Genomic DNA, 26,307 nt, shown 5'->3' with positions numbered 1-26,307 from the left:
AAACATTTAAAAGACTAGTTTGTTTTTCAGTTCACAGTATAAATGGAGATTTTATCACAACATTGGACGTAAGCATTCCTTCCATGAAAAGATCACAACTGTAAAAGTGTGCTACAAATGAATGGAATTTGGCGTGAGTTTTAAACACAAAATTTTCCCCCTTCACCACGTGTCCATAGAGAATGTCATAACTGGCCTGTCAAGCCCAGTAGCCGATGATAAACGCAGTCACAGAGAGGCAGATGATCAGATTGACGTTAACAATGGTACGCAGACGAGGCTTTTCCTCCAGGGAGCAGGTAGGCTGTTCAGGAGCAGGAGGCGTCACAGGATCTGTATCTCCCTCTTTCCTTCTCTCCATCCCACACAGCCAGTAGAGGGCAGAAATCAGCCGGGACCGGCTCCTTACACTGGACATGGAGGCTGAAGAGTCTGGAGAGAGAGAGGGTGCGTTCAGGGGCAAGACTGACACACGGTGGAATGGAAAAATGTTACAACAAACAGGACAGAGACCCACCTTTCCTGTGATGACATGCCTTCCCATTGCTGTCCTCTGGCTCTCTCCCTTTGGCATCTGTCTCATTCGTCTGTATAGTAATCTCTTCTAAGGTCCTAGTGCCCTGCTCTTTGGGCTCCACAGGGTCAAACCTGGTGAACCAGGTGAGGCGACTAATCTGTTTTTACAAGAAAATCTGATTTATTTGCTGTAGACTACAGAGGGAATTTAAATACGTTCAGGCAACGAGTAAAAAATTATAGATGAACTTAATCTAAAAAATATAATCATTCAAGAAATCATTCATTATAATCATTCATCAAAAGAAAAACAGCAACTCATCACATTAGAAAAGCACGAACCATCAAATATTTTGTCATGAAAAATGACAGAAGATCTTTGAAATATCTGCCAGTTAATTTATGGTCACTTGACAAAATGATTGACTAACCGACTAATTGTTGCAAATGTACTTGTTTAAGCTGTTGCGTTGTTGAATTTATAACAAAACATATTTCATAATCTCTCCATGTGTTTTTATGCAGTCTTCTATGATAGGAAATACACAGTAGACCAAATTTAAACTGAAAACTGAAAAGTTCAATTAGATTTCATCATGTGAATCAGTGGCTCAAAAAAAAGAGATCTCTTTGCACCCTGTCCCAGAATATGAAACTAAAACAATGAAGGAATAAAAACTTAAATTTAGATCTGATGAAATGGCCTCACCTGCTCTGGTCTGGGCTCCTCTGTAGCCAGACTGACTACAACCACCACAACTAGGGTGATGAAGGACAACAGGACGGAGAAGTACAGGTAATGGACGTCTTTCAGCACCCCAGGCCTGTCGTCCACCTCGTAGCACAGAGGCGCCGGGTAAATGAAGTCCAACAGCATGCGAATGCAGCCCACCAGCAGGCCGAGAGTCAGGCCCCAGAATGCACCCTGAGGGGAGGGAGAGCAGTATGTATGATGAATCACACACTTCATCTTCAGGTCGCAGCAGGACTCACAAGGTGACACGAAACAGAGATTTCTATGACATTAGGTTCGCTCCAGGATGAATTTGACCTGTTCCATCAGTCACACAAACATCCAGATTTCCGCACAGACTTACCTTTTCATTCGTCCTCTTCCAGAAGCAGCCCATGAGGAAGACGATGGAGACGGGGGGCTGGAGGTAGGTGCTGATGGACTGGATGTAGATAAAAAGCTGCCCGCCCTGACTTGCCTGGACGATAGGAATCCACAGCACGGACACCACCACCAGCACGAGCACAAACACCCTGCAAGTGAAGCTCTGTGTTGTTAATGCCAGATTATTCAACTCAGCTCTGCGGGGACCCGAAGGGAATGGAAACCTGAGGTTGTGTGTGTGTGTGTGTGTGCATGATGGTCTGAAAAGTAAGTCTGGTAAAGTCGTTATTTAGGAATCTGTGGACAGAAAGGTTACGGTTCGGGCAAGCCTGACAAAAGAATGTAACATTTTAACATGCAATTTGCTGGAAGGTTTCATCCAAAGTGAATTATAATGACACGTGTGGTTACTTGTTAAATGCAGACGGCAGGAGTGGGGATCAAATATTCAACATGGTTTAGAAGACTTTAACCTTAAACACAAGAGCTCAGTGGAAACAGCAGACAGCAGGCTGCTCTCTGGAGCGACGCTGGTTCCTTTTAAAGGCAAAATTGTAAAAATGTAACATGTGTGCCATTAAAATGTCTAATAATGACAAGACCTTTGTTGTATATAGTGTTGAGTTGTGTACTTACATTATCCTAAATGTTTAAAACAGTGTTCATACCCAGAGAGTTTTATTCAAGGTAACAGTGGGTTTCATTTGGGCAGCTGCCAAAGGAAACATTAGATTATCCATCAGGGAGTGAGGAAGGATGTCGCTGAACGTGACTAAATGTGAGTAGTAAAAAAAAGAGTTACATAAGATTAATTTTGTAATACTGGTGGTGGTTTAACACTGAAGACAGCAATTTGTTGTGATTGTTATGATCGGGGGACCCCAGAGGCAGAAATGACATACTGCTCGTCTTCCTCAAAGAAATATTGAACATTCTTGACATGTTTAAAACTGCCTAAATCGTTATTGATATGGGATTAAAGGTGCAATATATAAGAATTTTAGGTTAAAGGACTTAAGAATTAACTCAAATTCTCAACATAATGTGAAGACATAAGAGTTTGATATCTAAGACGCTGATGTGTTTCATATTGACTGAAGTGATGTGTTTCATATTGACTGAAGTTAGCATGCTGACCAGCTAGCCCTGGCACAACCTTTGTCGTAGAGTCTGGACAGCTCACTGCACGGCTAACTGAATTTAAGGGGGAGCCAATTCTCACATACTGCATCTTTAAACCAGTACTGCAGTACAGAGTGTACATGCTGCAAACTGGACCATATTCTGAGTTATGTCTGGTCACGTACCTGCCCACTAACATAAGCTCCCACTCGGATGCACTGGCCCTGAAACTCTTCCACAGGTCCATGGTGAAAATGGTGCTGGAGCTGTTGAAGATGGAGGTCAGAGAGGACATGAGGGCGGCGATCATCACCGCCATCATCAGCCCTCGCAGGCCTGCAAGGGAAAAACGCACAGAGACCGGCATTAAAAGCGATGCAGACAGGCACGTCTGAGTAAAGGCAGGAGGCGGGACAGGAAGCCAACTCACCTGCAGGCAGCAGCTCCATCACCAGTCTGGCATAGGCGGTGTCTGAACAGCCCACTGGGTTTCCACAAATCTGTTTGCACAACTCAGGGTCTGCACACGCCACGTCATCTGGACAATAGTATTAAAACGTCTTATTTCTTTGATATTAAAACTCTGAAAACAGACATGCAACGTGAATGTGACCGCCTGTCCACCACTGAAGACTCATAAGTGAACCGAGTACCTTTATGCATTCAACAGAAGCACATCATCCCCACTAATTCATTCAAACGTCATGTCATACTGCACCTGTGTAAAGTATCCTGCTGATCATTCCGGGCAGCATGACGGCAAAAAAAGGCACAATCTTCAGATAAGCAGCCAGCAGTGAGCCGCCTTTTGCGTGGGTCAGGGTCTTCGCAGACAGGGATCGCTGCACAATCACCTGCGGAGAGCCACGGACCCTCAGTTAACTCCCAGGGGCCGCTGGTTAATGAGTTATGATGATCTGCAGCTGTTTGTAAGCAACGTTTTAATAGGAGAATGGATGAGGAAACCACTTGGCTGGCAGGTAAGTGGGGTAAATGTTTCTGTGCACAAATTAGCTACAAGGGCTGAACTGAGAAGACAGGAAGTGCTCATTAAAAACTTTCTCGTGCTTTCTGTTGTCTCAGGTTTGGCTGGTGGGGAAACCGTCGCTCTGATAGCGTATAAAAGGAATTTTTAACCTCCCAGAAGAGCCAGAAAAACATGCCAGATTCTCAAACATGGGGTTTTCAGATGAAGACTCTTTCATATTTAACTTCAGATGAATTTGTTAGGGCAGCATAAACAAGATCAGAAAACACTAAATTACACTTTCATCGTTAGAGATTAAAGACCCCTTGACAGTTTAGAAGTGAATTAAATGAAAATAAAAAAAAATTGATTCATGACGGCAACTTTGGGTCCTTATATGCTCTTAACCCTTGTATGCTCCGGAGCTTCACAGCAAAACAGTGTTGTAGCATTCCCTTAACAACTGAAGTAGGCATTATTTTAAATTGTAAAAAAAAAAAAAAAAAAATCTGACAAAGAAATATAATATGACACCATACAGTTTGTGCAACGTAATCCAAGTGTCTGGAAGCCCTGAGATTTCAAATTGATTTGAAAAGATGTTAATTACACCATCTTGTTGGGTGAAATCTTCACTGTAGCCACAAAAGGTGTTTTGCCATCTGAAGTGGGTGCACAAGCTCGACCACGCATCTTGACTGAATGACTGAACATTTGGGCGAACTCGCCCTTTAATGAATTTGGTTGACGCTGGATCTTATTTCCTCAACTCTTAGTTGTTAGGAAATGTGCCATTTCATCACAGTACCTGGTCAGAACACCAGTACCACATGGAGGGGATGGACATGCCGATGATGATGCCGGGCCACGGCAGGTCAGAGTTCACCGGGTCTCTGAATATGTGGAAGGCGTCGTCGCGAGGGATGCCGCAGGTTGAGTTTGGCACGCGGACCGAAGGGATGGCGTTGGCGTACCCCTCCATCAGAGCGTTCCAGCCTCCGACCTCGGCAAAACCTGAAGAGAGACAAACAGCAGGGTCAGTCAAGCCGTTAAATTCAAGCGCTGGTGACGCAAGCACATCAGTTGGACTTACTGAAGGCCATGAGGACGAGAGAGCCTGCCAGCATGATCGCAGTCTGAGCAGCGTCAGTGTAGATGACTGCAGCCAGACCACCTGGAATAGACACACGACAGTCAGTGACATACAAGAGCAAGCACATTACATTACACATCTATTTCCACGTGTTTAAAATGGCGAGGGGAAGCGAGGGGCGACCTGTTACAGTGTAGAGAGCAGTGATGGACAGCAGCAGCACCACAGCCAGGTAGATGTTCCATTGCAGGGCGAGCTGAATGAACAATGCACCTGCGTACATGTCCACCTGGGCCAGAAACACACACAGTGAGACACACACGTGTGGTGGATATAAGGTAGAAAATATAAATATCATATCGGATCATACCGATATCTTTGTGAAGATGTAAATAAATAAGTAGAGGACGGCTAAGAACAACTGTGTTCTCCTGCCCCCAAACCGCCTCCGCAAGTATTCTGGCATGGTCGTCACCTGGAGACGAAAGAGAGAGTTCAGAGATAGAATAAACGCGCAAAATCATGCCTGTGCACAATGAGTGATATTTCAGCCGCCTCACCCCTGAGGAGAGATAAATGGGCAGGAAGACCCATCCCAGCAGCAGCACCATCAGCATCCCCTGTAGGAGACCAGACATCAGCTTTGAACACTTCAGACAGTGTTCGACACATCAAACTCTTTCAAAATCTTTTTTTTTTTTTTTTTATATTAGAAGCTCTTACATTCCACTCGTATGCAATGGCCCCGATTCCTGCTGCAGCTCCGGAGCCCGCCATGCCGATGAAATGTCCGCTGCCAATGTTACTGGCAAACAGCGAGGCGCCCACCTAAATATAGATGAAAGAGTCCAAATCAGGACCGGCTCCGTGTTTGACTTTGAACTAAAGAACATTTTGCCTCCATCTGACTTTTAAAGTCTGATCGTGCTACAGTTAGTATATGGTGATGGAACATAATCAAATAAATGAAAGTCACTTAGGCGTCCACTAAATGGAAGCTATATGAGGCAAAACAAAACAAAAAAAAATATCTGGTGACTCCTTTTATTTGAGATGAATACTTCTTCTGGACCAAAAAAGTGTTTGACTCACCGGCCACCAGGTCATGTTCTTCCCAGCCAGGAAGTATCCGTCCACCGTGCTGCGCTTCGTTCTCAACATGGACTGACAGAGAAAATAAGAAAACCTCTTTAATATAATATATAATATTGACTCATGAGAGCGGTCCTGCTGCAGCTCTGCTGTGAAACCTCATTGACTTTAGATGATCAAATAGAGAAATCTACTTGAACCAACTCTTCCACCTTTGAAAGTGTTTGTGAAGCACAAACATGCAAAACTGCTCCATGTGTGAGTTGTGTGCCGTATTCTACATTCTTCTTACGCCTCCTTCATGTAAACCACCGGGATTTCTCTGACTGCTGCTGCATTTGCTCATTTTCATCGCGATCTGCCACTAAACAACATATTTCCTGCTCTGCATTTGTATGTTTGTGTTACATATAGTAACAGATGTCCTGAAAATCTAGAGCAGAAAACCAAGCAGACTACGTTTGTTCAGACCACAAACAAACTTGACCAAAATTTGGCATGTGTCTGCATTTGTGATCAAGGATCACAGCCTTTTTTTGCAGGTAAATGGTCAGACAGTGATGCTAAATCACAAGCAGAAGAAAGCGTTTTTGTTTCCTCATGATTTACAATAGTTATATTCTATCTCATTTAACTGAGCCACAGTTTCCTTTAAATGTTCATAATATTCATGCAGCATGGGGAGAAAAAGCATTACAGACAGAAAAGTGCAGGTTCACAAACACACTAAGGAGCGACTGGAGGCTTTTACAGACAGAAGGACTAGAAAGTGAAACGTTTTTTAATGCTACAGACTGATTCTGTTGTTGCTGACATTAATAGCATTTGCTTTATAGCAACAGGAGGCAGCAGGAAAAATATACTTGTGTCTACATTTTGACTTCATCCTTTCCCCATTTATCTTTATCTCTATATATTCATAGCAACTTAGAACAAAGTACCTACACTGCCATCTTCAGTGTGTCTGGCGAGAATTAAGGCAGCTTAAAATGCCTGGTGAACGTACTGGAGTAGAGACTTGTTTTACTTACCCAGAAGCCAACAGCTAGAACCAGTACGAAGTAGATGACCAGCACCACGATGTCCACAGTAACCAGGGTCGCCTTTCCCCCTGTAGGGGGTGATGGAGAAGGGGGCATGCTGGTCCTTAGGGGGCCCTCTGTTGTTTCCATTCTGTCCTCTGCTGTGACAGTGAGGCCAATAATCAAATATTTAGACTCTAGAATAGTTTCAAAAAAGGGAGGAAATAATAAAAGTGAAAAATAAAACTTTGTACATGTACTTGTATACAATACTACTGCTTTGGGGTCTTGAGATGACTGAAGGGTGAAGAATAGACAAACTTCTGATACAGAAAGTTCTCCCATTTTATTAATTCTACAGACTTTTCATAATCTTTGGATAATTGATGATTTTACCATTTTGAAGCGTAAACAGTTTCTAAAAATCAAATAAAACTATTTGAGACTTTTGGAGGGAAAATCTATTTTCCACAAGTCATTCACATCTGAAACACAACAAGAGGCTGCAACTAGACATCGATTTAATTTTTCTTTTCCGGTTTGGAAAACCTGAGTCACTCTGAATTCTGAATACATTGCATTTTAATCAGCTGATGTAGGAAATGATAAAAATAAAGAAAAACTATTGAATGAGAAGGCGTGTTCAAACTTTTGACCGGTGATGAAGTTTGGATTGAAGAAGCCTCTTGGATGAGAGGTGAAACTTCACCTTCACCTATATTTTAAGAACATTTAGCTGACAATACTTCTTAATACTCACTGAAATAAAGCACTGAATGGCTTTTCTGTGTCACATTCTGACCTTCAAGCAAAAATGCTCTAATAATCTTTTTTTTGTTTTGTTTTTTTTACATAACTGTGGATGTGTTTACGGGAACTGCTGTTGTTACAAGCAGGTAAATGTTGGCAAGATGAACACAGTTTAATATTTAAATCTAGACCCATACACTACACTTCTATCAGACAAACTCATTTTGCATTTAAACACATTTGAGAAGCACTTTCTGACAGTTGTGGCTCTACAGAGGTGGCATAAAGTAACACTTTGTGATGAAGTAGTGGCTATTGTAGTGACATTTACCAAGTGATTCAAACACTGGTAAAAGTTCAGTCCCGTTCCCTCTTCAAGCTTTTCACCTGAGGTAATTATCTGGTAAATGAACTCACCTCTCAGCAGGCTGTCAGGCTGTGGATCGCTCCTGCCGCCTCGAGTGGATTTTTCCAAACAATGCAGCGTGTCACAAATAACACGTGAACGATAACAGGCGCCTCATGATTTTTCTCGAAAGCTCCCCCCACAAAGATCAAACTCCACTTTCACCTGAGGTGCTACAAGGGTTTAGTTAACTTGTAAGGAATTTATTACCTCCCAACAGAGCGGTGTTTACACGACCCGTTAAAGGATTTCTGAATGAGTTTTAAATGCAGTCCAATTACACAGAAGACGTAACAAACCCTTATAATGAAAGACATAAGAATTAGTGAAGGTGTTTTTGTATCCGGACGATACACGTCAGGGCTGATAAACTGATTGCAGCAATGTCAGGTGTGTCAGCAGCAGTTGTAAAGACACAGTTGCGGAAACAAGTAAAAATGAAGGCAGTGGTTGTGTTTTCCTTTGTACTGTAAATAATAAACTAGTAGATAAAGAGTTGTATCTCTCTGTAAGACAACACAACTCCATCATAAATCACAGACATTCAGGCAGGGGAAGATTTCATAACACTCTTTATAGTCATCAGCGTTGTCAGGATACAATACAAAATACAGACTTAACACTTTATAGGCCTTATAATGGACAGCGATGCTTCAGAGGTTTACATTCTGTCATTTGAGCAAAAAAAAAAAGAAGAAAAAAGCAACTTAAATCATCAGGAAAACAAAACAGCTTTGACTCTTTAAGAGCTGCACACGCTATTATAGTAATAATTTCTCCTTATTTAAAAACATCTCTTGCAGACTAAGCTTTATGTTTTACACAGCACTGGAACGCCTCAGAAACTGGTTTGCTGCATTATTAACTGTTTGAAAGTGATGCAAAATACTGCATCAACTACACTAAACTTAAAGGGACAGTTCACCCCCGAGAATTGAAAATACATATTTTGCTCTTACCTGTAGGGCTTTTTATCTGTCTAAATTGTTTTGGTGTGAGTTCTGGAGATATTGGCCACTCTCAGCTCATAAAATACGACAGCTTGGTCAGTGGCCTTAAGCTTCAAACAATGACACTCTGTGCTTAAGTTGGGCACAGAAACTAATGACGACTGTTATTAGCCTCGAGAGTCAGACGTTTTGTTAGGTTAAGGCAACAAAAACTATTTGGTTAGGTTTAGGAAATCATTGTGCTTTATGTGACAATGAAAATAAAACAATTATTTATTTGGGCACAAACAACACAGGACGTGAAACTCCTGTGTGTGACCAGCTGAGCAATGCAACCACCAACTGATTTAGACTCTTCTTGCTCTTCATTCAAATACGCTAATTAAGAACGGCAAGAAATTATGCTAGAGGAGCAGTTTCGTGTAGGAACCCCCCCTTCTTTTTTGTTTGTTGCTTTGAGCACTACAGGCTGTGGGCCGTCCAAGTTCCATTGCTACAGCTGATACAAAATTCAGTTACACTAAAACAAAAAAAATGTATTAAAAAACAATAACAGAAATTCAGGTGAAAGGAAAAATACATATTTTGGGGGGAACTGCCCCTTTAATGACTTTGCTGTCATGGTCATCAGTTCATTTAACACAGTCAATAAAATAAATATTTGGGTGATAAATACACATAACAAAGTGCTTCATACATATTGTACCAGTGATCTTTACATCCACCCTCTTTACAGTACAAACACAATATCTCTGTAACAGTTTGAAGAGTATAATATGGAACAGTGGCACACAGCTAAACACTCCTCACATATTGCACACTGCCCGCTGTTGGCTCCACATAATCCCACTCCTGCCTCCTGTAATTAGTGCGCTAATGACCACAGACAACTTAGAAATGATCCTCAGAGCAGTTTAAATTGTCTTTTTAGAAAAAACAAATATTAAGTGCCAACTTCCCACTGACAATGTCTCATATATACAAAGTAGTAGCCTTAAATGTTAAGTATCATACAAGAGAAATACCATTTAGAAAAAAGTTAATATATGGCTGTAACTGCTATGGCAGGAATTTGGGGGAAAAAAGCTGATAGATAGAATGCAGTATATTAAACAATCCATCATCAGGACAGCTGATTTAAATTAATATTCACTAAAGAAAATAAGCTACACTTAGTCTGTAAAGAACTTATGTTACATTCAGTGTGGTGGGCAACTTACAAAAACACACAACATGTAAACTAACAGGAAAACTGCTTCAGGGGCTTCTTCCAAACCACCATGTCGATGTGAGTGTGTTTTAATTAACTGTCTATTTCAGGATAAAATGTATTCTTGTAAATCTGTCTTATTCATAGATATATGACAAGGTTTTGACTGTGATAACACACTTACAGAGGAGACCTGAACTCAGGCTTAAAGAAAGAAAACTTAAACTATGAGAAGTTTCTGAGTAACTATCGTTCAAATAGATAAAGACGTCTAAGCAATTTAGGTTTTAGACTTAGGAAAACTCTGTTAGATTTTGAAAGACGCACAGTAGATACAACCACTTTTATAAAGCTAAATTGTCCATCTTTGATGTAAAAGTTTCTCCATTCCTTGATTTCACCAACAACACATTAATACATAAAATCTTGTTTTTTTGCTCAGAAGTGTGCATTCATGTGTGCGATTGTGCATGTGTGTGCATGTACATAATAGTCATCTGTGTGTGTGTGTGTGTGTGCGTGCGCGCGCGTCTGTGTGTGTGTGTGTGTGTGTGTGTATGTTACCAAGCCAGTGGGGAGGCCATTCGTGGACTTCTGGGGCTCTTCAGGCTTTCTGCTGCTTGCCACTCACTGAGAGCTCTCTGTGGTGAAGAAACAACAGGTTTGTAGGCCAACATATATAATGCTTTATAAATCATTTATAAACATAAATCAAAATTTGATAAAGGCAAACTAAAGCAACTAAACAGTATTAATTAACCATTTACAATGTACGACAACAACACTGATTGGATGGATTTTAAACATGGTATTGAAGAAGTATCCAAGGATCAATATTTTTGTATAATACATATGTAATATATTTGGTGGCCATTGAACCCCCACATGTGTGAATATACCTTTAACTCCAGGGTCCATGACCCAACTATTAAAACAAGTGGATGATAAAAACAGTTTGTGCCTGAGAAAGCTAAATGTGAATAATACATAGATCTGAATGTTGTGCTCATTCAGAGCTGCTGATTGTTGTTTTTTGTAATTAATTGGCTCATATTAGTTTTTTTGAAAATTCTGCCTTCTTTATTCAGATCTGGTTTCCTAGAGAGAAAAGAGCCCTTTCAGACATGAAGGCATGCCAGGGTGCAGCACAGTGCTGAATACTCAGTGTCAACATACTGATCCTGTTGCTGTATGTAGCTCATTACTTGCTCTGCAGCCTTGCAGACTTTTTCTCTATATCTTTGATGAAATGCAGCCAGTGCTCATTACTAAACACACTGCATGGGGCTTTCTAAAAAACAAAACATTGGCAGAGTATACTCTGGGAGGTAATGAGGTAATCATCAGACACAGTGCAAGTGTTTATCTGCAACTATTAAAGTTGTTCATCAAGAGAAAAGAAAGGCGTTTTTAAACCATTATTTTAATAGACTGAGGGCAGGCTGAGAAGGAACCACAAAGGATAAGTTGCTAACATGATTTCTATTCTTTTTTTTTAAACAAATCAATGTCTGAATCCTTCTTGCTCACCTCAAACTTGGCCATAAACTCAGAAAAGATACCAAAGAAGGCCTCGGTGTTGGTGGCTTTGCCGTCTTCTCCAAAATAAGAGGCAGTTTTGCTGAATTCTTCCATTGCTCTCTGCTGCAGGGACTCCAGAGATTGAACAGCTGGGTGACTGTTCTCCAAGAAGTTCTGCACATGCTGGAGTCAAGGGACAACAAGTTTCATCATCTCTTCAACTACAATGGGTTTGTCTTTCAAATAGTCTACGCCTTAATGTCATGCCACTCTTTGGCAGTTTTGTGAAGGATACACTCATGACGACAGCAAAGCGGTCCTCAGCAGTTGCAGGCATCTTCTGACAGGCTGAGCGTATGTCCTGGATGGTCGTATGCAGGTCGTTGAGATCTGACGTTATAGTCCTCTGGTTTACTATAAACAGGTGTGCATGTGTGTGTGTAAATGGTAAATGGAGAAGGAAAGAAGACTTCAAATCTCCGACAAACATGAGTAAAACTAAACAATAACACCTAAATCTTAATTATGACCTCTGTGTATTTTAAGATGATCAGACATTTCAGACACATGATGTTAAGATACAGAAGAGACACATCAAAGGAAAGAATCTACCTTTGGCTGCAAGAGGAACCATGGTTAAATCTTTGGAGAAATCCAACACCTCAGGAAAGTGTTGACATAACGATTTAACCAGAATATGAAGAAATGTCGACTTCCCATCCACTGTTTTAGTTGTGCTCAACTGCAGAGGACACAAGGACGTTATTAACTGTACGTATGCAACATATGATGAGAAAGACTGCTTAGAAAACACAAACATTTGGTTAATGTACTGTATGATGTACCTCTGTAAGGAAGTTGATCTTGAAGCCTGTCGTCTTGTTGGTTTTAGGCTGGCTGTTATTCAGGTAGTTCCCCATCGCCAGCACAAACTGAAGGAAGACAGGACGCAGCAAGCAGAACTGTAGCTGTGTCAACAACTAATTTATCTTTTATTTTTTTAATTGAAAAACTTTAATAATCACACTTTCTCAGAACCCAAAGTGACACAAGTGACCCAAAGATTCTTCAGTTATTATCATACATGCCAAAGAAAAGCTGCAAGTCCTCAAATTAAAGAAGCTGGATCTAGTAACTGTAACTGGAACAATTAATTCATTTTCAGACTGGATGTCTTTCGAGCCACTAATTGATTAATCAACTAACCATTGCAACTCTTTTTACTGTATGTCTTGTTCTAGCTGAGGGATAAACACCACCTCCCACAGTGCAGGTGGAGGTTGTCTGTGGAGATGTCTCAAAACAGCACTTTCACATCATCACTAACACAGCAGGGTAGACTACCTCTAGTATCTTAGCCAGCTTCTTGCTCGTCTTCAGCTCCAGCGAAGCCTTGTAGAGGCAGTCGTATGATCCCCTCAGCTCCTCTGTCTTCTCCTGCAGAGAGCACTTAAAGAGGAGACTCTCCAGGCGGGTTTTGTACTCTGGCACAGATAACATCTAAAGGAGAACGCACAAGACGGTAAACACAAATACAGCACGTGGGCAATGACACACACTCAGGTAATGAAAACACTTGTAACATGCAAACCAACAGACTGTACCTGCAACACAAACTGGTCCGGCTCACTGAGTTTGCTGGGGTCCTGTCTGTACTCCTCGTACTTTTTCACCTCCTCTGCATCGGGCGCATACAGCAGCAGTTGTTTGATGTGGGATGGTTCCAGGCGGTCAGTGGCCATGTTCATTAGCACCTGACGCAGCTCCCCAGGAGACAGCTTCAGGTGGGCTATCAGGATGGCTAGAGGTTAAAAGGGAGATAAAGAGGGATTTTAATTCCCGACTGTGAAGCATAAATGAGCCTCTAAATCTGAGCGAATAAGAAAAAAGATGAGGATGAATGACAAAGTTTTAAAATAACATTTACCATGTGTCTTTATATACTCACAGGCATTGTAGGCCTTCTTATGGGACAGAATTTCAATCACATCTTTCTTCTTAAACGTTTCTAGTTGGGGGGTTGGCTCTGGAGCAGGCACTAAAAATGGGACCATTGTTAGTAAAATGCTCAGATGTCATGAAGGTACATAGTAGATGGAAGAGAGATAAACAGGGGAAAAGTTAGCAAATTATAAGGAGTACAGCTGTAGAATAAACTTCCCAAAATTAGCATCAGAAAAATTTGAGGGAAAAGACCAGGAACTAAATAATCCAACTCAAGAACCCGGATAATGATGTGCTGAGAAATAATGATGCAAATCCTCATGCAATCCTTATTCTAGTTTTAATATATTTATATAGTGATATATTTTATTAATCTCATTCCATTTTTATTTAAAATGTTCTTTTTGTAACTTGTCATTTTATCTTTATATGACTAGTGCTGTTTTTGCGACTGCTGCTTACTTCTGAGCTGACCTGTTTTCTTTTCCAGCACACTTCATTCTATCATTGGCTCTGAGTTAACCTACATATGCCTAATACATTTGAACTAAACTGTATGGGTCATTCTTGTCCAACTAAGATCAATACATTTGCCATGAACTGCAGACATGAATGGGATATTAATCCAGAATTATTTACATTTTAGCTTATGATCTTTAGTTGTTTCCATTTAAAGCACTGCAGTTATGCGCATAGCCACTTGTACTCACAGGAGCTCTTCTGTGTCCCAAAGTGCAGCTCCAGATCCAGATACTTCACCATGTCATGCAGTTTGTCATAGTCAGAATTTGCTCCCAACTATCAAAGAAGAAATGAATGGCTACATCATTTATAATTTCATGACTGTTATATTGTTATCTATTTGGACTGTGTTACACTTTAAATGAGCAATGTGTAAGTTAAGGCCACCTGTCAGGAGGCAGCATATAACCGGAGTAACTGTCAACTGCTGCTGACTATACTCTTTGCAGTAGCTATCTGGATGGAACTACATTACTTATAGCTAGCCAGTTAGCATAGTAAGCCTAGGAGCAAACACCGACTGACAGAGGTCAATTTGACGTCATGGGATACAGTACAGAGGTGATTTACAGCGGCTCCAATCAGGAGTCTAAATCCCAGGACGAGAAGACATTTATTCTGTTGAGTCTGATTTGGTTTATTTATCAGACTATGAAAACTATACTACTATCTTCTGTTCAGGTAGTAAGTACTACTATGAGACAGGGTGGGCCGTGCATAGCTGGTAACTTCAGTGGATATTTCTGCAACACAACATATAGACATCTTCGATATAATGTAAAAACTGATACTCCTTTCTCCCTAAGATTCCGTTAATAATTTTAGTTGAATATTAACCCTTATCTAAAACTCTGGCCATAAAGTACACATTGCACCTTTAGAGGCCTAGCTCCCCATGCCCCACACAGCTCACCTGTCCCCAGATAGTCCCCTCTGAGTTTTCCACTTGCTCCCAGCGCAACCTCTTCACACTCATGTGGTTGGAGTCCATCCTGGAGAGCCTAGCCCTGGGCAAGGGTGGAGGGGAACAGGGTGGGGGCAGAGGTGGGGGTGGAGGGGGCTCCAGGTGCTCTGAGGGATCAGATAGGGAATGGGGGAGGGACTGGGGCTGGGGGTTGGACTGTTTATGGTGGGACTGACTTTGCGGCTGGTGTGGCGACTGCAGCAGGTGATGTGAGGGCTGGGACTGTGGACGGGTCGCTTGGGTGGAGGATTGGACTTGGTGCTGGGATTGATGGTGTTGGGGCAGAGGCTGGAAAGTGGAGAGGGTGGGCTGATGTGGCTGGAGAGGCTGAAAGGTGGAGAGGAGAGGCTGAGGCCTGTGTGGCTGCTGGGGAGGGTGGATGACATGAATCTGGTGTTGGTAGTCCTGTGGAGGGGGCTGTGGGGTCATGTGGTGGATGTGGTGGATCTGAGGTGTGCTGGAGTGGTGGTGGGTCTGCTGTATAGAGTGGGGTCTTTGGGGAGAGGGTTTGGTGGGCTGGGGATGATGGGTCTGGTGGCTCTGCTGCTCCTGGTGTCTCCCTTGTGATGACACTTGGCTCTGATTATGACCTTTTAGACTTCTCCGGCTCTGATGGGAGTGGCTGTCCCGGTTTAGCTGAACTGGGAGGGAGGCAGGCTCTTGCTGGGCCTGATGCAGAAGTTCTGTGGAGGAGTGATGGGGCTTAGTTTGATGCATCTGATGGGCTTGATGGAGCAGTTCTGTGGAGGAGTGGTGGGCCTGGGGTTTGTGAATTTGATGGAGCAGCTCAGTCGAAGAATGGTGCGCTTGTCCTCGATGCATCTGGTGAGCTTGATGGAGAAGTTCAGTTGAGGAGTGGTGGGGCTGCATTTGCTGCATCTGGTGAGCTTGTTGCAGAACCTCTGTTGAAGAATGATGGGCCTTGGTTTTGTGCACTTGGTGGAGCATTTCAGAAGATGAGTAGTGTGCATGGGCTTGTTGAATCTGCTGGATCATATCTGCAGAAGCGTGGTGAGCCTGGGTTTGTTGCAACTGATGGAGCATCTCGGTGGAGGAGTGATGGGCTGGGGCTTGGTGCATCTGGTGGAGCATCTCTGCTGAAGAATGGTGGGGCTGGGGTCTCATGCCCTGATGGCTTTGGTAGATGCCCTCAGAGTACTGAGCTTGTTGGCTGGGGTGGGCTGTTGGTTGGGGGGAAGGCTGGTGTGGAGGTGGGGCAGAACGGGACTGTCGTCGATTAAGATGACTCTGGTGGGCCTGTTGTTGTTGTTGTGCCTGGCGCATCATATATAGAGGATGGTTTGCGTGGTGATGGGTGGAGTCTGGTGAGGGAAGTGGGGGTAAGGATTGGTGGAGTTGTTGGAGAGGCAGTGGTGAGTGGGCTTTCTGTTGCGTTGGCTGGTTAGGCATCGAGTGGTGGCTCTGGTAGATCTGGTGCATCTGCTGCTCTTGGTACGCTTGTTGCTCCTCATAGGCTTGACGCTCCTCAAAAGCTTTTTGCTCCTCATAGGCTTTACGTTCCTCATAAGCTTTTTGTTCCTGGTAGGCTTGAAGTTCCTCAAATGCTTTTTGCTCCTTGTATGCTTGACGCTGCTCATATGCTTTTTGTTCTTGGTAGGCTTGGCGCTGTTCATATGCTTGTCTTTCTTGGTAGGCTTGTTGCTCCTGGTACAACTGTTGCTCTTCAAAAGCTTTTTGCTCCTCATAGGCTTTCTGCTCTTCATATGCTTGTCTCTCTTTGAAAAGTTTCTCCTGATAGGCCTGCTGCTCTTGGAACAGTTGTTGTTCTTCATAGGCTTTCTGCTCCTCAAAAACCTGCCTCTCCTTGTATGCTTGTTGCTCCTCATAGGCTTGTCTTTCCTGGTAGACTTGTTGTTCTTGGTAGGCTTTTAGCTCCTGTATGGTAGCATGGACCTGCAGGTCCTCTCTTGAGGGGATCACTTTATGTAAGGAGTGGCGTTTAGGTGGTGGATTACTGCGGGGTGGAGGTGGAGGAGGCGGTCCAGATTTCCTCCGAATGGGCACATATGCTCTTGGAGAGTGTTCAGGGGTGTAGCTGATTGGTTGCTGCTGTTGTTGGTGCTGAGACTGAGTCTGTGCAGGTGGTGGAGGGGGAGGAGGAGGGTCATTGAACTGTACAGGCGGGGGTGGTGGAGGTGTCATCGGGGGCGGAGGGATGTGGTCAGATGAGGAAGAGTAAGTGAGGGAAGAGGCATTCTCTTCTCCACTGCTACTCTGCACATCGCTCGGGCTACTGAGCTCTGGTGCAACAAATCCGCCATTCTCGTCTTCATCCACCCCCAAATCCTCTTCATTGTCCTCATCATCCTCATCTGGGAAGCCCATCTGCACAATATCCTGGCATTAACACCAGTTACACTTCATTAGCCCGTGTTTGCCAAAGTGGAACTTAACAATTCTTTACTTGTCAGGCTAAATGAGCTGATCAAAAATGTGTTGATTCTTTTTACTTTGTTCATAAATACAAATGCTAAATTCTCAAATACATATAGCTTCTATTAAAACTGGACAGGTTCTACAGGATCTGCTGAATATATTTCTTTACAAAAGCTGTATAAAAATGGATAAGACATTAAATCATGTAGATTAAAAATCATCAATAGATTAAAAACACTTTCTCTGCAGGTTTTGATTACAGCTTGAATGGTGTGTTCCCACAGGAAGAAGGCCAATTTTAGTTTACACACAAAGTCAATGAACTGGACCTTCTTGTACAAACTTCCACAGTCACACCAGATTCTGTTTTGATCCAGGGCAAGTTACTTATGGGAGGAGAACTCTGAGATTACTTTTAATCTTTTGGGATTAGAAAAGGGGATTTATCTACACTCCTGTTTATCAGCCTGACTGCAGCAGCAATCTGCAGAGATGACTTCCAGTGTCAGTTCTGTTTAAGAACTGTAAAACTGACTACTGACTAGAGATAGAAGGGAAAAGGTACTTTACTTCATGAATGTAAAAACACAGAGAAGACTGGCGAAAAAGACGAGAGAGAACTGGGCCACAAACATCATGAAGGGACACAAACCATATAAAGTGGAATATAAAAGGGAAATAAATATGTTGCATCTCTTAAATGAGCTTTGTATTTTACACAAAAGACTCCTCTCTTAACCTAGTTCCACTCATTTTGTTCTGTACCCATTCTGTGTGTTTAAAGGTCTGTCCTATTTTACGCAGAGCTTACATTACATTACCACTGGAGATCAGTGTGCTGTACCTGGGGAATTACCCCGCTAGCACCACATGAAAGGATAGAAAGAGTACAGGTCTCAGTAAGATGACAAAGAATTGGCTGTATGTTGGAAACTATTTTTTTTTAGATAAGTTCATAACTTTCTGGATATGAAATTTTGGTTTTGGTGATGTTAGTTCACCCACCATTTCAAGTAATAAAATCAGTCAGGTGCAGCATGCAGACAAATAAAGTTAATGATTCAGATCATTATAACATGAGAGCTAATAATAACATGTAATTATAGTTACATGATAACTGAACACATAATCAGCAGTAGTCAGATTATCAGATCAATATTTTTAAATGAGACCTCAGAGCTATTTCACATAAGTAACACATGCATTCCTGTGAACCTACCTCTTCATAGTCGTTCTCAGGGGTCAGGAAGTCATCAACGATGGCCACCCTCTGACCCAACTGCTCGCTCAGCGCATCCAGAAAGCGATCCGTGTCTTCTGACCGTGGTGGTTTTGAGAAGGTGTATCGCCGCTTGTTGTTGCGGTGGGCGGGGGGACTAGAGGGATAATCGGGAGGCTCTGGAGGTGAAGGAGGGGGACTGTCCAGGCTGATGTAGGGATTGGACTCCCCACTTGTCTGGCTTGTCAGCCCTGGTGGATAGAACTGTGACTGAGGGGGGCTGGGGAGAGGCTCCGGCCAGGATGTAGGAGGTGGGGGGCCTTTACGACTACCTGGAATAAGGATGAGATAAACAGTGTCCAGCTATAGAAACACAGCTAAATCTCTGAAGCATCATTTAGATGCAATGCCTCTCAGAAATATCTCTCTGCTGACTTTCAGCTTAAATAGAACAAAAAATAAAACAAATAAAAAGTATATCAGTGAAAATCATGGTCAAGGTGATATATTCAGTAAGGTGTGGTCACGTTTTCTCAACCGGTATTTGTACAGACAGAAAGAAGTACAGAAGTACTTAATAATAATAACAATAATAATTGTATAATTTTATATTATCTACGCACATTCAACTCAAAGGAATCTGAAGATTTCACAAAGTATACCAAAGTATAGCAAAGTATACGTTCCACGTAAGGGGGAAGAGGCTTTTCTTCCACGATGGAAAAAAACAAGAAAAGTTACCCATTTGGGTTTTGTACTAAAGTACACCGGACATATCTCCCAAAGGAACCATTGCAGAAAACACATTTTTGCTTGCAAGGGGTTTTTAACTGTGTGTTTTCTAGTTCCACCGCCACCATCTCCATACCCTCCGTAGGAGCTTCAGTGTTTCTGGACTACATTCGACAACCTTCTACCTGACTCTAACCCATTGTTAGGGAAAATCAAGTTTAATTCAATAAAGCTATTTAAAAAAAGTAGTTTGAACAACTTTGTAAAAAAAAAAAAAGTACATGTCAGAAATCACAACATAATGTGATACAAAACAATCACATGATGACAAAAAATGTCTCTCAGTCGAGTTTATTGTAAAAAGTGTTACTTGTGTATCCCACTGTCAATGGAAAATGCAAGAAACCTCACTTCTGGTTTAGTATGCAATGTCATGCGCCCCTTTAACACTGCCAGGTCAGTCTTGCAGAGAGACAAACAATGGGCCCAATTAAGTTAAAGACTGCAACAAATTAAGAATTGCTCTATATCAAGGTGTCAGTGGATTCCTCCCCCACAAGTGTGATGCCAGCTCTGACCTTTCCTACTCAGGTCCAGTTTTAACAAAACTTAAAAGTGATCACTGACTGAGAGCAGTGGGTTATTTTGAAACTCTGCTATCCATGCTCTATATTTATGTACAGCACGAAATATCAAGAATTCTGTCAAACTAAAATTCAAGGATATTTGGTGGAGTCAGAAATGGGTTGGCTGCCTTGGGATTTATAATTTTTGCACTGCAGTACATTTCTAACATTTTGTTATCCCCCTCTCTCACACACACACTCACTAACTCACTCACGCACACAGTGGATCAGCAAGTTTGTCATACTATACAGTATATCAGCTAATTCCAGCTGCTATGAGTTTAGTGTAAATGTATGCTTTCAGCTACCTGTATTAGCATGTATTGTAGGGGAGGCTGTGCGCGAGGGAGGCTCCAAATCCAGCAAACTCTCAGGGTCAGGAGGGGGACGACTCTTCAGAGACTTGGATCTCTTGGATGAATACATGTTCTCCAGTTCAGCGTACACTGCTGACAGCTTGTATGGTGAAAAAGAAACCAGAGTAAGACCTCTTGCCCTAATGATGATGAGTTCTAAGCTGTTTCCCGTGAGGATGGACTTCGGTACATACGTTGGTGAGGTTGTTGGGAGTCTCGGGAAGGGAAGTACCATCTCCTGACTGTCTCTCTCCTGGAGCCAACCTCATCCCTGTCTCCAGCATTGGCTCTGCCCGGAGGCCTAGGTCAATACACCCATTAGTACGAGCGATTACAACCCAGGTAGCCATGTTAGCTGACTGTAGATGAGCACATTTGGCTGCTGTCTGACACCAGAGGGCTAAAAAGGAGCCAACTCTGGCCCGGTTTTTAGGATGAGGGCTTGGGCTGATTTGGGCCGAGCTCCACTTAGCAGCGATCAGCCTATCTTTGGAACAATAATGGAGGAGTGAACCAAGTGATTTTGTCTACATGTCAATCCATTACTTATTATATGGAATCTTATGTGCAGCATTGACAAAACTACCATGATTTACAGCTGTAAACAAAAGCAAACAGTGCTATAAAAGGATAATGACAGGATAAGGTGAATGCTGAGATTAGTAATGGTGGTGTTGATAAGAATCATGGTGGTTATAGTGTTAGTGCAGCCTCTGATAATGATAATGAAAATAATAAAGATCTGTACCCATGCCCAAGTGTGTGCCAATGACCAGGTCATCAGAGCTACGTCCCCTCACACTGCTCCTGTACGTGGTCCCTGTCACCCTCATGGAGCTGCTACGCCGGTGGGGCTCAGGGGCAACCTCGGGCTCCGGAGGAGGGGGAGGAGGAGGTGGTGGTGGTGGAACTGGAACACACACACATATCGGCAATGCAGAGGAAGAGGCAAAGGTGTATGAAGGGCTTCAGCACCTGAGTTGATCTGAGCCGGTGAATTTATTCCCCCATGACAGCGTTCATTTCACACACATTCCCGCTTTTATTCATACACACATAAAGACCTTAAAAAGGGACAAAAATCAAAAGAATTGAAAAGGGACAAGTGTGTGCACATACCTGGCGCTTTGTATCCGAGGAAGCGTGAGATCTTGCTCTGGCAGTGTTCCTGCTCCTCATAGGTCAGCAGCTGGTAAACAAACTGCCAGATCACCTGTTTGGCTGGAGTATCCAGCACCGGGAACACGTCCACGATCAGAGTGTCAACATTCCTGAAGCCATGGAAAAAAAGGTAAGGTGAGAGAGATCGCCTGGCAGGTCAAAGCTGGGACAAAAATTACTGGAGACAGACGTACTACATTTACTCAATGCGAGCGGTTAAACACAACAGGATAAAGAATTATACTTTAGTCTATGCTGTTGGTAAACCGCAGTCATTGTGAAATGATATCACTGAATCTGAATTCAGAGGATCTATTGATAATTATAATGAAGATATAATGATAATGATATGTTTAAATGTACAGTTTGATGTGCTTTGTATATCATTAAATTGTACCATATGTGTAACTATATTAAACTTGTGTAAATGGAACTGCCATGTCGTATCGTGTCATTTCGTATCATACTATATTGTACTGCATCATATTGAAACATATCGCACTGTATTGTATCATTTAGCACCGTATCGTATTGTATCGTATCGTATCGTATCGTATCGTATCGTATCGTATCGTATCGTGCTGTATTGTATCATATCAAACTGCATCATGTTGTATGGTGTCATATCTTATTGTGTTGTGTTGGGTGTTGTGTGAAAAAAAGTGCAAAATATAACAATTATTTTGTCTTGTTTGCATATCACTTCATATCCAGTCTCTCTGTCTTACCCGACTCCCCCTTTTTCCTTTTCTTACCTGTGCTGGAAGAAGTTTTCCAGAGCCTTGCAGATGGTGTACCTCTCCTGGATAGTCAGCAGGTGCTCCAGCTGCTGTCCGAAGGTCCGGCCTTGAACCCGGATGCTGGGGGGCAGAATCTCTGCCACCCACTGCAGTGAGCTGAGCACAGGTGAGCGGGCACGTTCTGTGGGAATGCCGCCCCCTGCAAGCTCCTGCTCTGCTAGAGTTAAAGTCGGTGGACCATCTTCTACCACCAGAGTGGGCATGGCACCACTGCCCTGGAGCATAGACACCACCTTCTCATGGGAGGAGGTCCTACAGGTAGACACACGGTTTGAATGGAGACACATGAAAACACACACACACACACACAGAAAAAAACTCTAAAACTTTACGTTCTACTATGTAGTAATCAGTAATTTTCCGCTATTGATGCAAGCAACTTACGAAGAACCTTCTGTACTCCGCAGGGGGCATTACATACACTGTAGTTTAAAACATTTTGCATTCTCTGAGGAGCTTTTTTATCTTTTTTATTTCTTTTAGCTTTTTCCTTCAAACGGCTTCTTTTCTACCAAACCCATCTGAAAAGAGATTCTCAATCCCAGCAACAATTCTGTTAGCTCTGCAAACAACAAAACATCTTCATCAGGGGAAAATGGATTACAATATTTATGTTTACTTGAAAACTGAATCCTTTTGTATTGTATCAGTTCAAAAACAGCATGTTTTAATGCAGAGTTTGGGCATAAATTTGCACAGAATTTGTAAAGTTAATGTGGGTGAAAGCTCCACCTCATGTCCAGTCCGTTAAGAAACAGGATACGGTCTCCTGGCTTCAGACCTGCCTTGTCTGCTGGGCTTCCTGCAGACAGAGTAAAAGACGTCCGATTTGACTAATTCTTTAATGTACTGAATGTATTACATGGCTATTGTAGAAAAAAGTATAATTTCCACATTAAAATCCTGAAAATGATTTTCAGTGTGTACAAAAAAATGTACACTTTTAACAATAAACATGAAAAACAGCCTACTGGCTTTAAACTCTGCAGGTATGTCATTCTACACAGTAAAGCTTAAATACTCAACTGTAGGAACAAGAAGAAAATCACATATTTTAACCAGAGCAGGACCTCAAAATAACTGCACAGTTTGTGTTTGGAAGCTTTGTAGAGATATTTCAAAGTATTATTACTGTTAAATGTAATAGCTGTAGTAAAGCAATAACAATGTAATAAATATAACCACTCATATATGACAATGGCTGGATTATTTACACCCAGATGAACACATTTTAACTTACCGGGGATGACAGAGTCAATCCACACTGGAGCATGGCCTCTAAGAGTGAACCCAAAACTCATGTTGCCCTTACACACTCTGACTGTCCTGAAGAGACAAATTGAGCTTTTATCAATGACAAGATGAACAAATAACAAGATGCCATATGAAATTAAAGGAAAGCAGGTAAAAATACTCAGCCCTATCTCAGGTAATTGCTGCATTAGGTAATCTTTATGATTTCCTACAATTAAATAACACTTGGCTTACCATTAAAGTTTACCATCATTTTGTTGTTTGAAAATGGACTAATGCGAGACTTGACAATCTAAAAATACATCCTTGAAATTTAAAAACTATAACAGGTTGTATATTAAAGCAACATTATGTAGACATTGGCATTTTGTGCAATTTGGTGCCCCCTACAGATTCTGAGTGTAACATCACTGTCGCCAACACAAATCCCAGGTCTGTAACAATTTGTCAGATGTCATGTAACTCATGACATCATAACAATGTTATGTGAATAGTGCAGAAACAAGAGTGGAGTGGCTGAGACAGAGACGCCATTCACCCTATTACAACAACACCATCAATATGATTTCGAAGCTATTATCTTAAGGTTAAAAAAAAGTTACATAATGTGACTTTAAAGAGAGAAAATATTTTGACAAAAAGTTGACCCAAATGTAATGACTTTTCGATAAAATCTAAGAAGTATAAAAATAACACTAATGTGACTCAAACTAATATGAATTGTCATCTAAATACTAAGACTAAAATAAACACAGAAGCTCTGTTAAACATAGTGGACACAAAGAAATTGTAAGTAAAGGTAGTAAAATGCATTCATCTCGATGGCTCACTGTACATGGTGCTCAAAAATCTGTCCCAAAATGTTTTCTGCAATGAGACAAATAAAAATAATTCTAAACTAATAGGTCTCTCTTCCCCGCCCTGAAAGAAACTGAGCCCGACTGTGACCTCCTGCAGATTTCCACTTCCATATTCAGCAGACTACTTTAAATTCACATCCTGCATTAACAACCCTACTTAAATATGGACAGTAAATCCCACGGGAGCCATAATAGACAGACATCCTCATCAGCCAGCGCCACAGAGGAGATTAACAGTTTCTTTGGGGTCTTTTTTCCTGCAGTTTGAAGAGATGTTGTTTATAATGTCTGTAATCATGTTGTTTACATGTTGTTTTTTTTCCATATCTTTTAATTCATTTCGCCTGTCATTGCTTTGTAAAAACATGACAGGGGGCAAACATCATTTCGTACGAAGAGAGCCACAGGACAGCCATGACTTTCTAAATAGGTTTATGCTCCATTGGAGTACCCAGAGAGGGATCTATTTTTCACTTAACTCCTACTCATCTTAAATTACATGCAGTCAGTCCCAGGCTAACACAGCCAGACCTGTCACAGTGCGGGGGGTTATAAATTTGATCTGACAAATGTTATTTTCAAGTAAGGGTGTTTTCTCTCAAAGCTAAAAATGATGATGAGCCGATGGGAAACAAAAGCTGTGCTGGGAACTAAAACAGACAGGAGGAGAGAGGAAAATCATGTCAAATACACATCTGTGATGACCCTTAACACAGACCTGCAGTTGGTGGTGGTGCCGCTGGAATGCCCAGCAATGAGCGAGGTGGTCTTGCGCATGCCGCGGGCTGGGGGGGCCACGCCTTCCTCTGCGTGGGTGCGTGGCACTGAGCTGGCGCGGGTGGAGACCAGGAGGCGCTCGGGGTGATCCTCGCTCCGGCTGCGGCGGAGGTGGTTACGGCTGGGGTCGCTGAAGCTCCGCCCTTTAAGCCGGCTCATCAGGCTCTGGGAAACCACCTCGTCAAAACGCTCCCGGTGCTTCTTGGGAATGAAGATCCTGGCAAACATTGTGGGTTCAGAGAAAAAGCTCAGATTGAGGAGAAAGACTCAAGGGAGGCAGAGGAAGCGGGATGTCCAGCTTTCACTGAAAAGACCATTCTTATTGTCTACATAAGTAAAATATCACAAATAGAAAACAACAACAGAATCACATCACAGCAGCGTTTCAGCCAAAATCCCCACAAAATCCCAAATCCTTCATCCTGATCTCTCAATGCATCCGTCGCCCAAAAAACAAAACGGAGGGATCCTTGCTCTGATTACGTATTGTTCCAGCTGCAGGATCCACTTAATTGGCTCAAAAATAGTTCAGTCCATATCGTCTCGTGGGAGGGCCGAGGCAGGTAGGAGGGGCCGGTCCACCATTAGTGTGTGAGAGCATGAAAGAGATGAGAGATGAGCTGTGTTTGTGTGGTCCTGACACAGTAGCAGCTGCAGGTAAGAGTTGCTCACTAACTAAGGCTCACATGCGAACAGGAGGAAGCTCAGAGCCACCTCTGGGAGGAAGCGCTCCTCCACTCGCCCTGCTGGTGTTATCATCCCCTCCCATAATCAACTCCCCATGCCTTTTTTCTTCCTCCTTAAAGGAAAAAACCCACCCTCAGCCACTCGTAGATATCAGTGTGTGTGTGTTCTTGTGTGTGGTTCTGTGGGCGCGGTGTGCCCACCTCCCTCCAGCCTGTTTCGTACGCTGCACACATGTAGATGAA

The 26,307-nt window shown here is 42.4% G+C and overlaps 2 protein-coding genes and 1 long non-coding RNA gene across 7 annotated transcripts; 1 reads left to right on the top strand and 2 right to left on the bottom strand.

The window, feature by feature from the left end:
- Window positions 1-58: 58 nt before the first annotated feature.
- slc5a11 (solute carrier family 5 member 11) lies at window positions 59-8,221 on the bottom strand. 3 transcript variants are annotated; one of them, XM_037088983.1, is made up of 16 exons: window positions 8,097-8,221; window positions 6,939-7,087; window positions 5,908-5,979; window positions 5,539-5,643; window positions 5,376-5,435; window positions 5,186-5,290; window positions 4,999-5,104; window positions 4,816-4,896; window positions 4,531-4,736; window positions 3,474-3,609; window positions 3,186-3,293; window positions 2,941-3,091; window positions 1,614-1,782; window positions 1,226-1,441; window positions 518-674; window positions 59-432 (listed from the first exon to the last, which is right to left on the bottom strand). In XM_037088983.1, the coding sequence occupies exons 2-16, from the start codon at window positions 7,077-7,079 to the stop codon at window positions 200-202; spliced, it is 2,046 nt and encodes a 681-aa protein (XP_036944878.1). In that variant the 5' UTR covers window positions 7,080-7,087; window positions 8,097-8,221; the 3' UTR covers window positions 59-199. The 3 variants fall into 3 exon arrangements, with proteins under 3 accessions (XP_036944878.1, XP_036944876.1, XP_036944877.1); XM_037088981.1 differs by having other exon boundaries at window positions 6,939-7,090; window positions 8,097-8,216; XM_037088982.1 differs by having other exon boundaries at window positions 6,939-7,126; window positions 8,097-8,211.
- Window positions 8,222-8,371: 150 nt separating this feature from the next.
- On the bottom strand, window positions 8,372-26,043 carry grid2ipa (glutamate receptor, ionotropic, delta 2 (Grid2) interacting protein, a). Of its 3 annotated transcripts, none has more exons than XM_037088970.1 (19): window positions 25,320-26,043; window positions 23,728-23,813; window positions 23,220-23,289; window positions 22,443-22,739; window positions 21,646-21,797; window positions 21,275-21,436; window positions 20,721-20,827; window positions 20,479-20,626; window positions 18,813-19,144; window positions 15,146-17,554; window positions 14,421-14,508; window positions 13,715-13,804; window positions 13,371-13,567; window positions 13,111-13,266; window positions 12,612-12,728; window positions 12,379-12,508; window positions 12,062-12,180; window positions 11,776-11,940; window positions 8,372-10,886 (listed from the first exon to the last, which is right to left on the bottom strand). In XM_037088970.1, the coding sequence occupies exons 1-19, from the start codon at window positions 25,604-25,606 to the stop codon at window positions 10,806-10,808; spliced, it is 5,193 nt and encodes a 1,730-aa protein (XP_036944865.1). In that variant the 5' UTR covers window positions 25,607-26,043; the 3' UTR covers window positions 8,372-10,805. The 3 variants fall into 3 exon arrangements, with proteins under 3 accessions (XP_036944865.1, XP_036944866.1, XP_036944867.1); XM_037088971.1 differs by having other exon boundaries at window positions 12,612-12,698; XM_037088972.1 differs by lacking the exons at window positions 8,372-10,886; window positions 11,776-11,940; window positions 12,062-12,180 and having other exon boundaries at window positions 12,324-12,508.
- On the top strand, window positions 12,057-12,710 carry LOC119014104. Its single transcript, XR_005072882.1, has 3 exons — window positions 12,057-12,190; window positions 12,313-12,537; window positions 12,659-12,710. It is a non-coding gene; the product is annotated as an uncharacterized LOC119014104 (long non-coding RNA).
- Window positions 26,044-26,307: the final 264 nt, after the last annotated feature.

The sequence above is a fragment of the Acanthopagrus latus genome, chromosome 23 (assembly GCF_904848185.1).
Source record: "Acanthopagrus latus isolate v.2019 chromosome 23, fAcaLat1.1, whole genome shotgun sequence".
Lineage (NCBI taxonomy): Eukaryota > Metazoa > Chordata > Actinopteri > Spariformes > Sparidae > Acanthopagrus > Acanthopagrus latus.
The sequence above is the reverse complement of the archived record's forward strand: the minus strand, read 5'-3'. Positions and strand labels throughout refer to the sequence as shown.

Coding starts and splice junctions, on each gene's coding strand:
- slc5a11 (XM_037088983.1), bottom strand. CDS start 7,079: ATGGAAACAACAGAGGGCCCCCTAAGGACCAGCATGCCCCCTTCTCCA. Junction 5,291..5,375: donor CCATTTATCTCTCCTCAGGG/GTGAGGCGGCTG, acceptor TTTCGTCTCCAG/GTGACGACCATGCCAGAATA. Junction 433..517: donor GGCATGTCATCACAGGAAAG/GTGGGTCTCTGT, acceptor CTCTCTCTCCAG/ACTCTTCAGCCTCCATGTCC.
- grid2ipa (XM_037088970.1), bottom strand. CDS start 25,606: ATGTTTGCCAGGATCTTCATTCCCAAGAAGCACCGGGAGCGTTTTGAC. Junction 19,145..20,478: donor TACAATACATGCTAATACAG/GTAGCTGAAAGC, acceptor TCCTTATTCCAG/GTAGTCGTAAAGGCCCCCCA. Junction 11,941..12,061: donor GCTTTGCTGTCGTCATGAGT/GTATCCTTCACA, acceptor CAGCATGTGCAG/AACTTCTTGGAGAACAGTCA.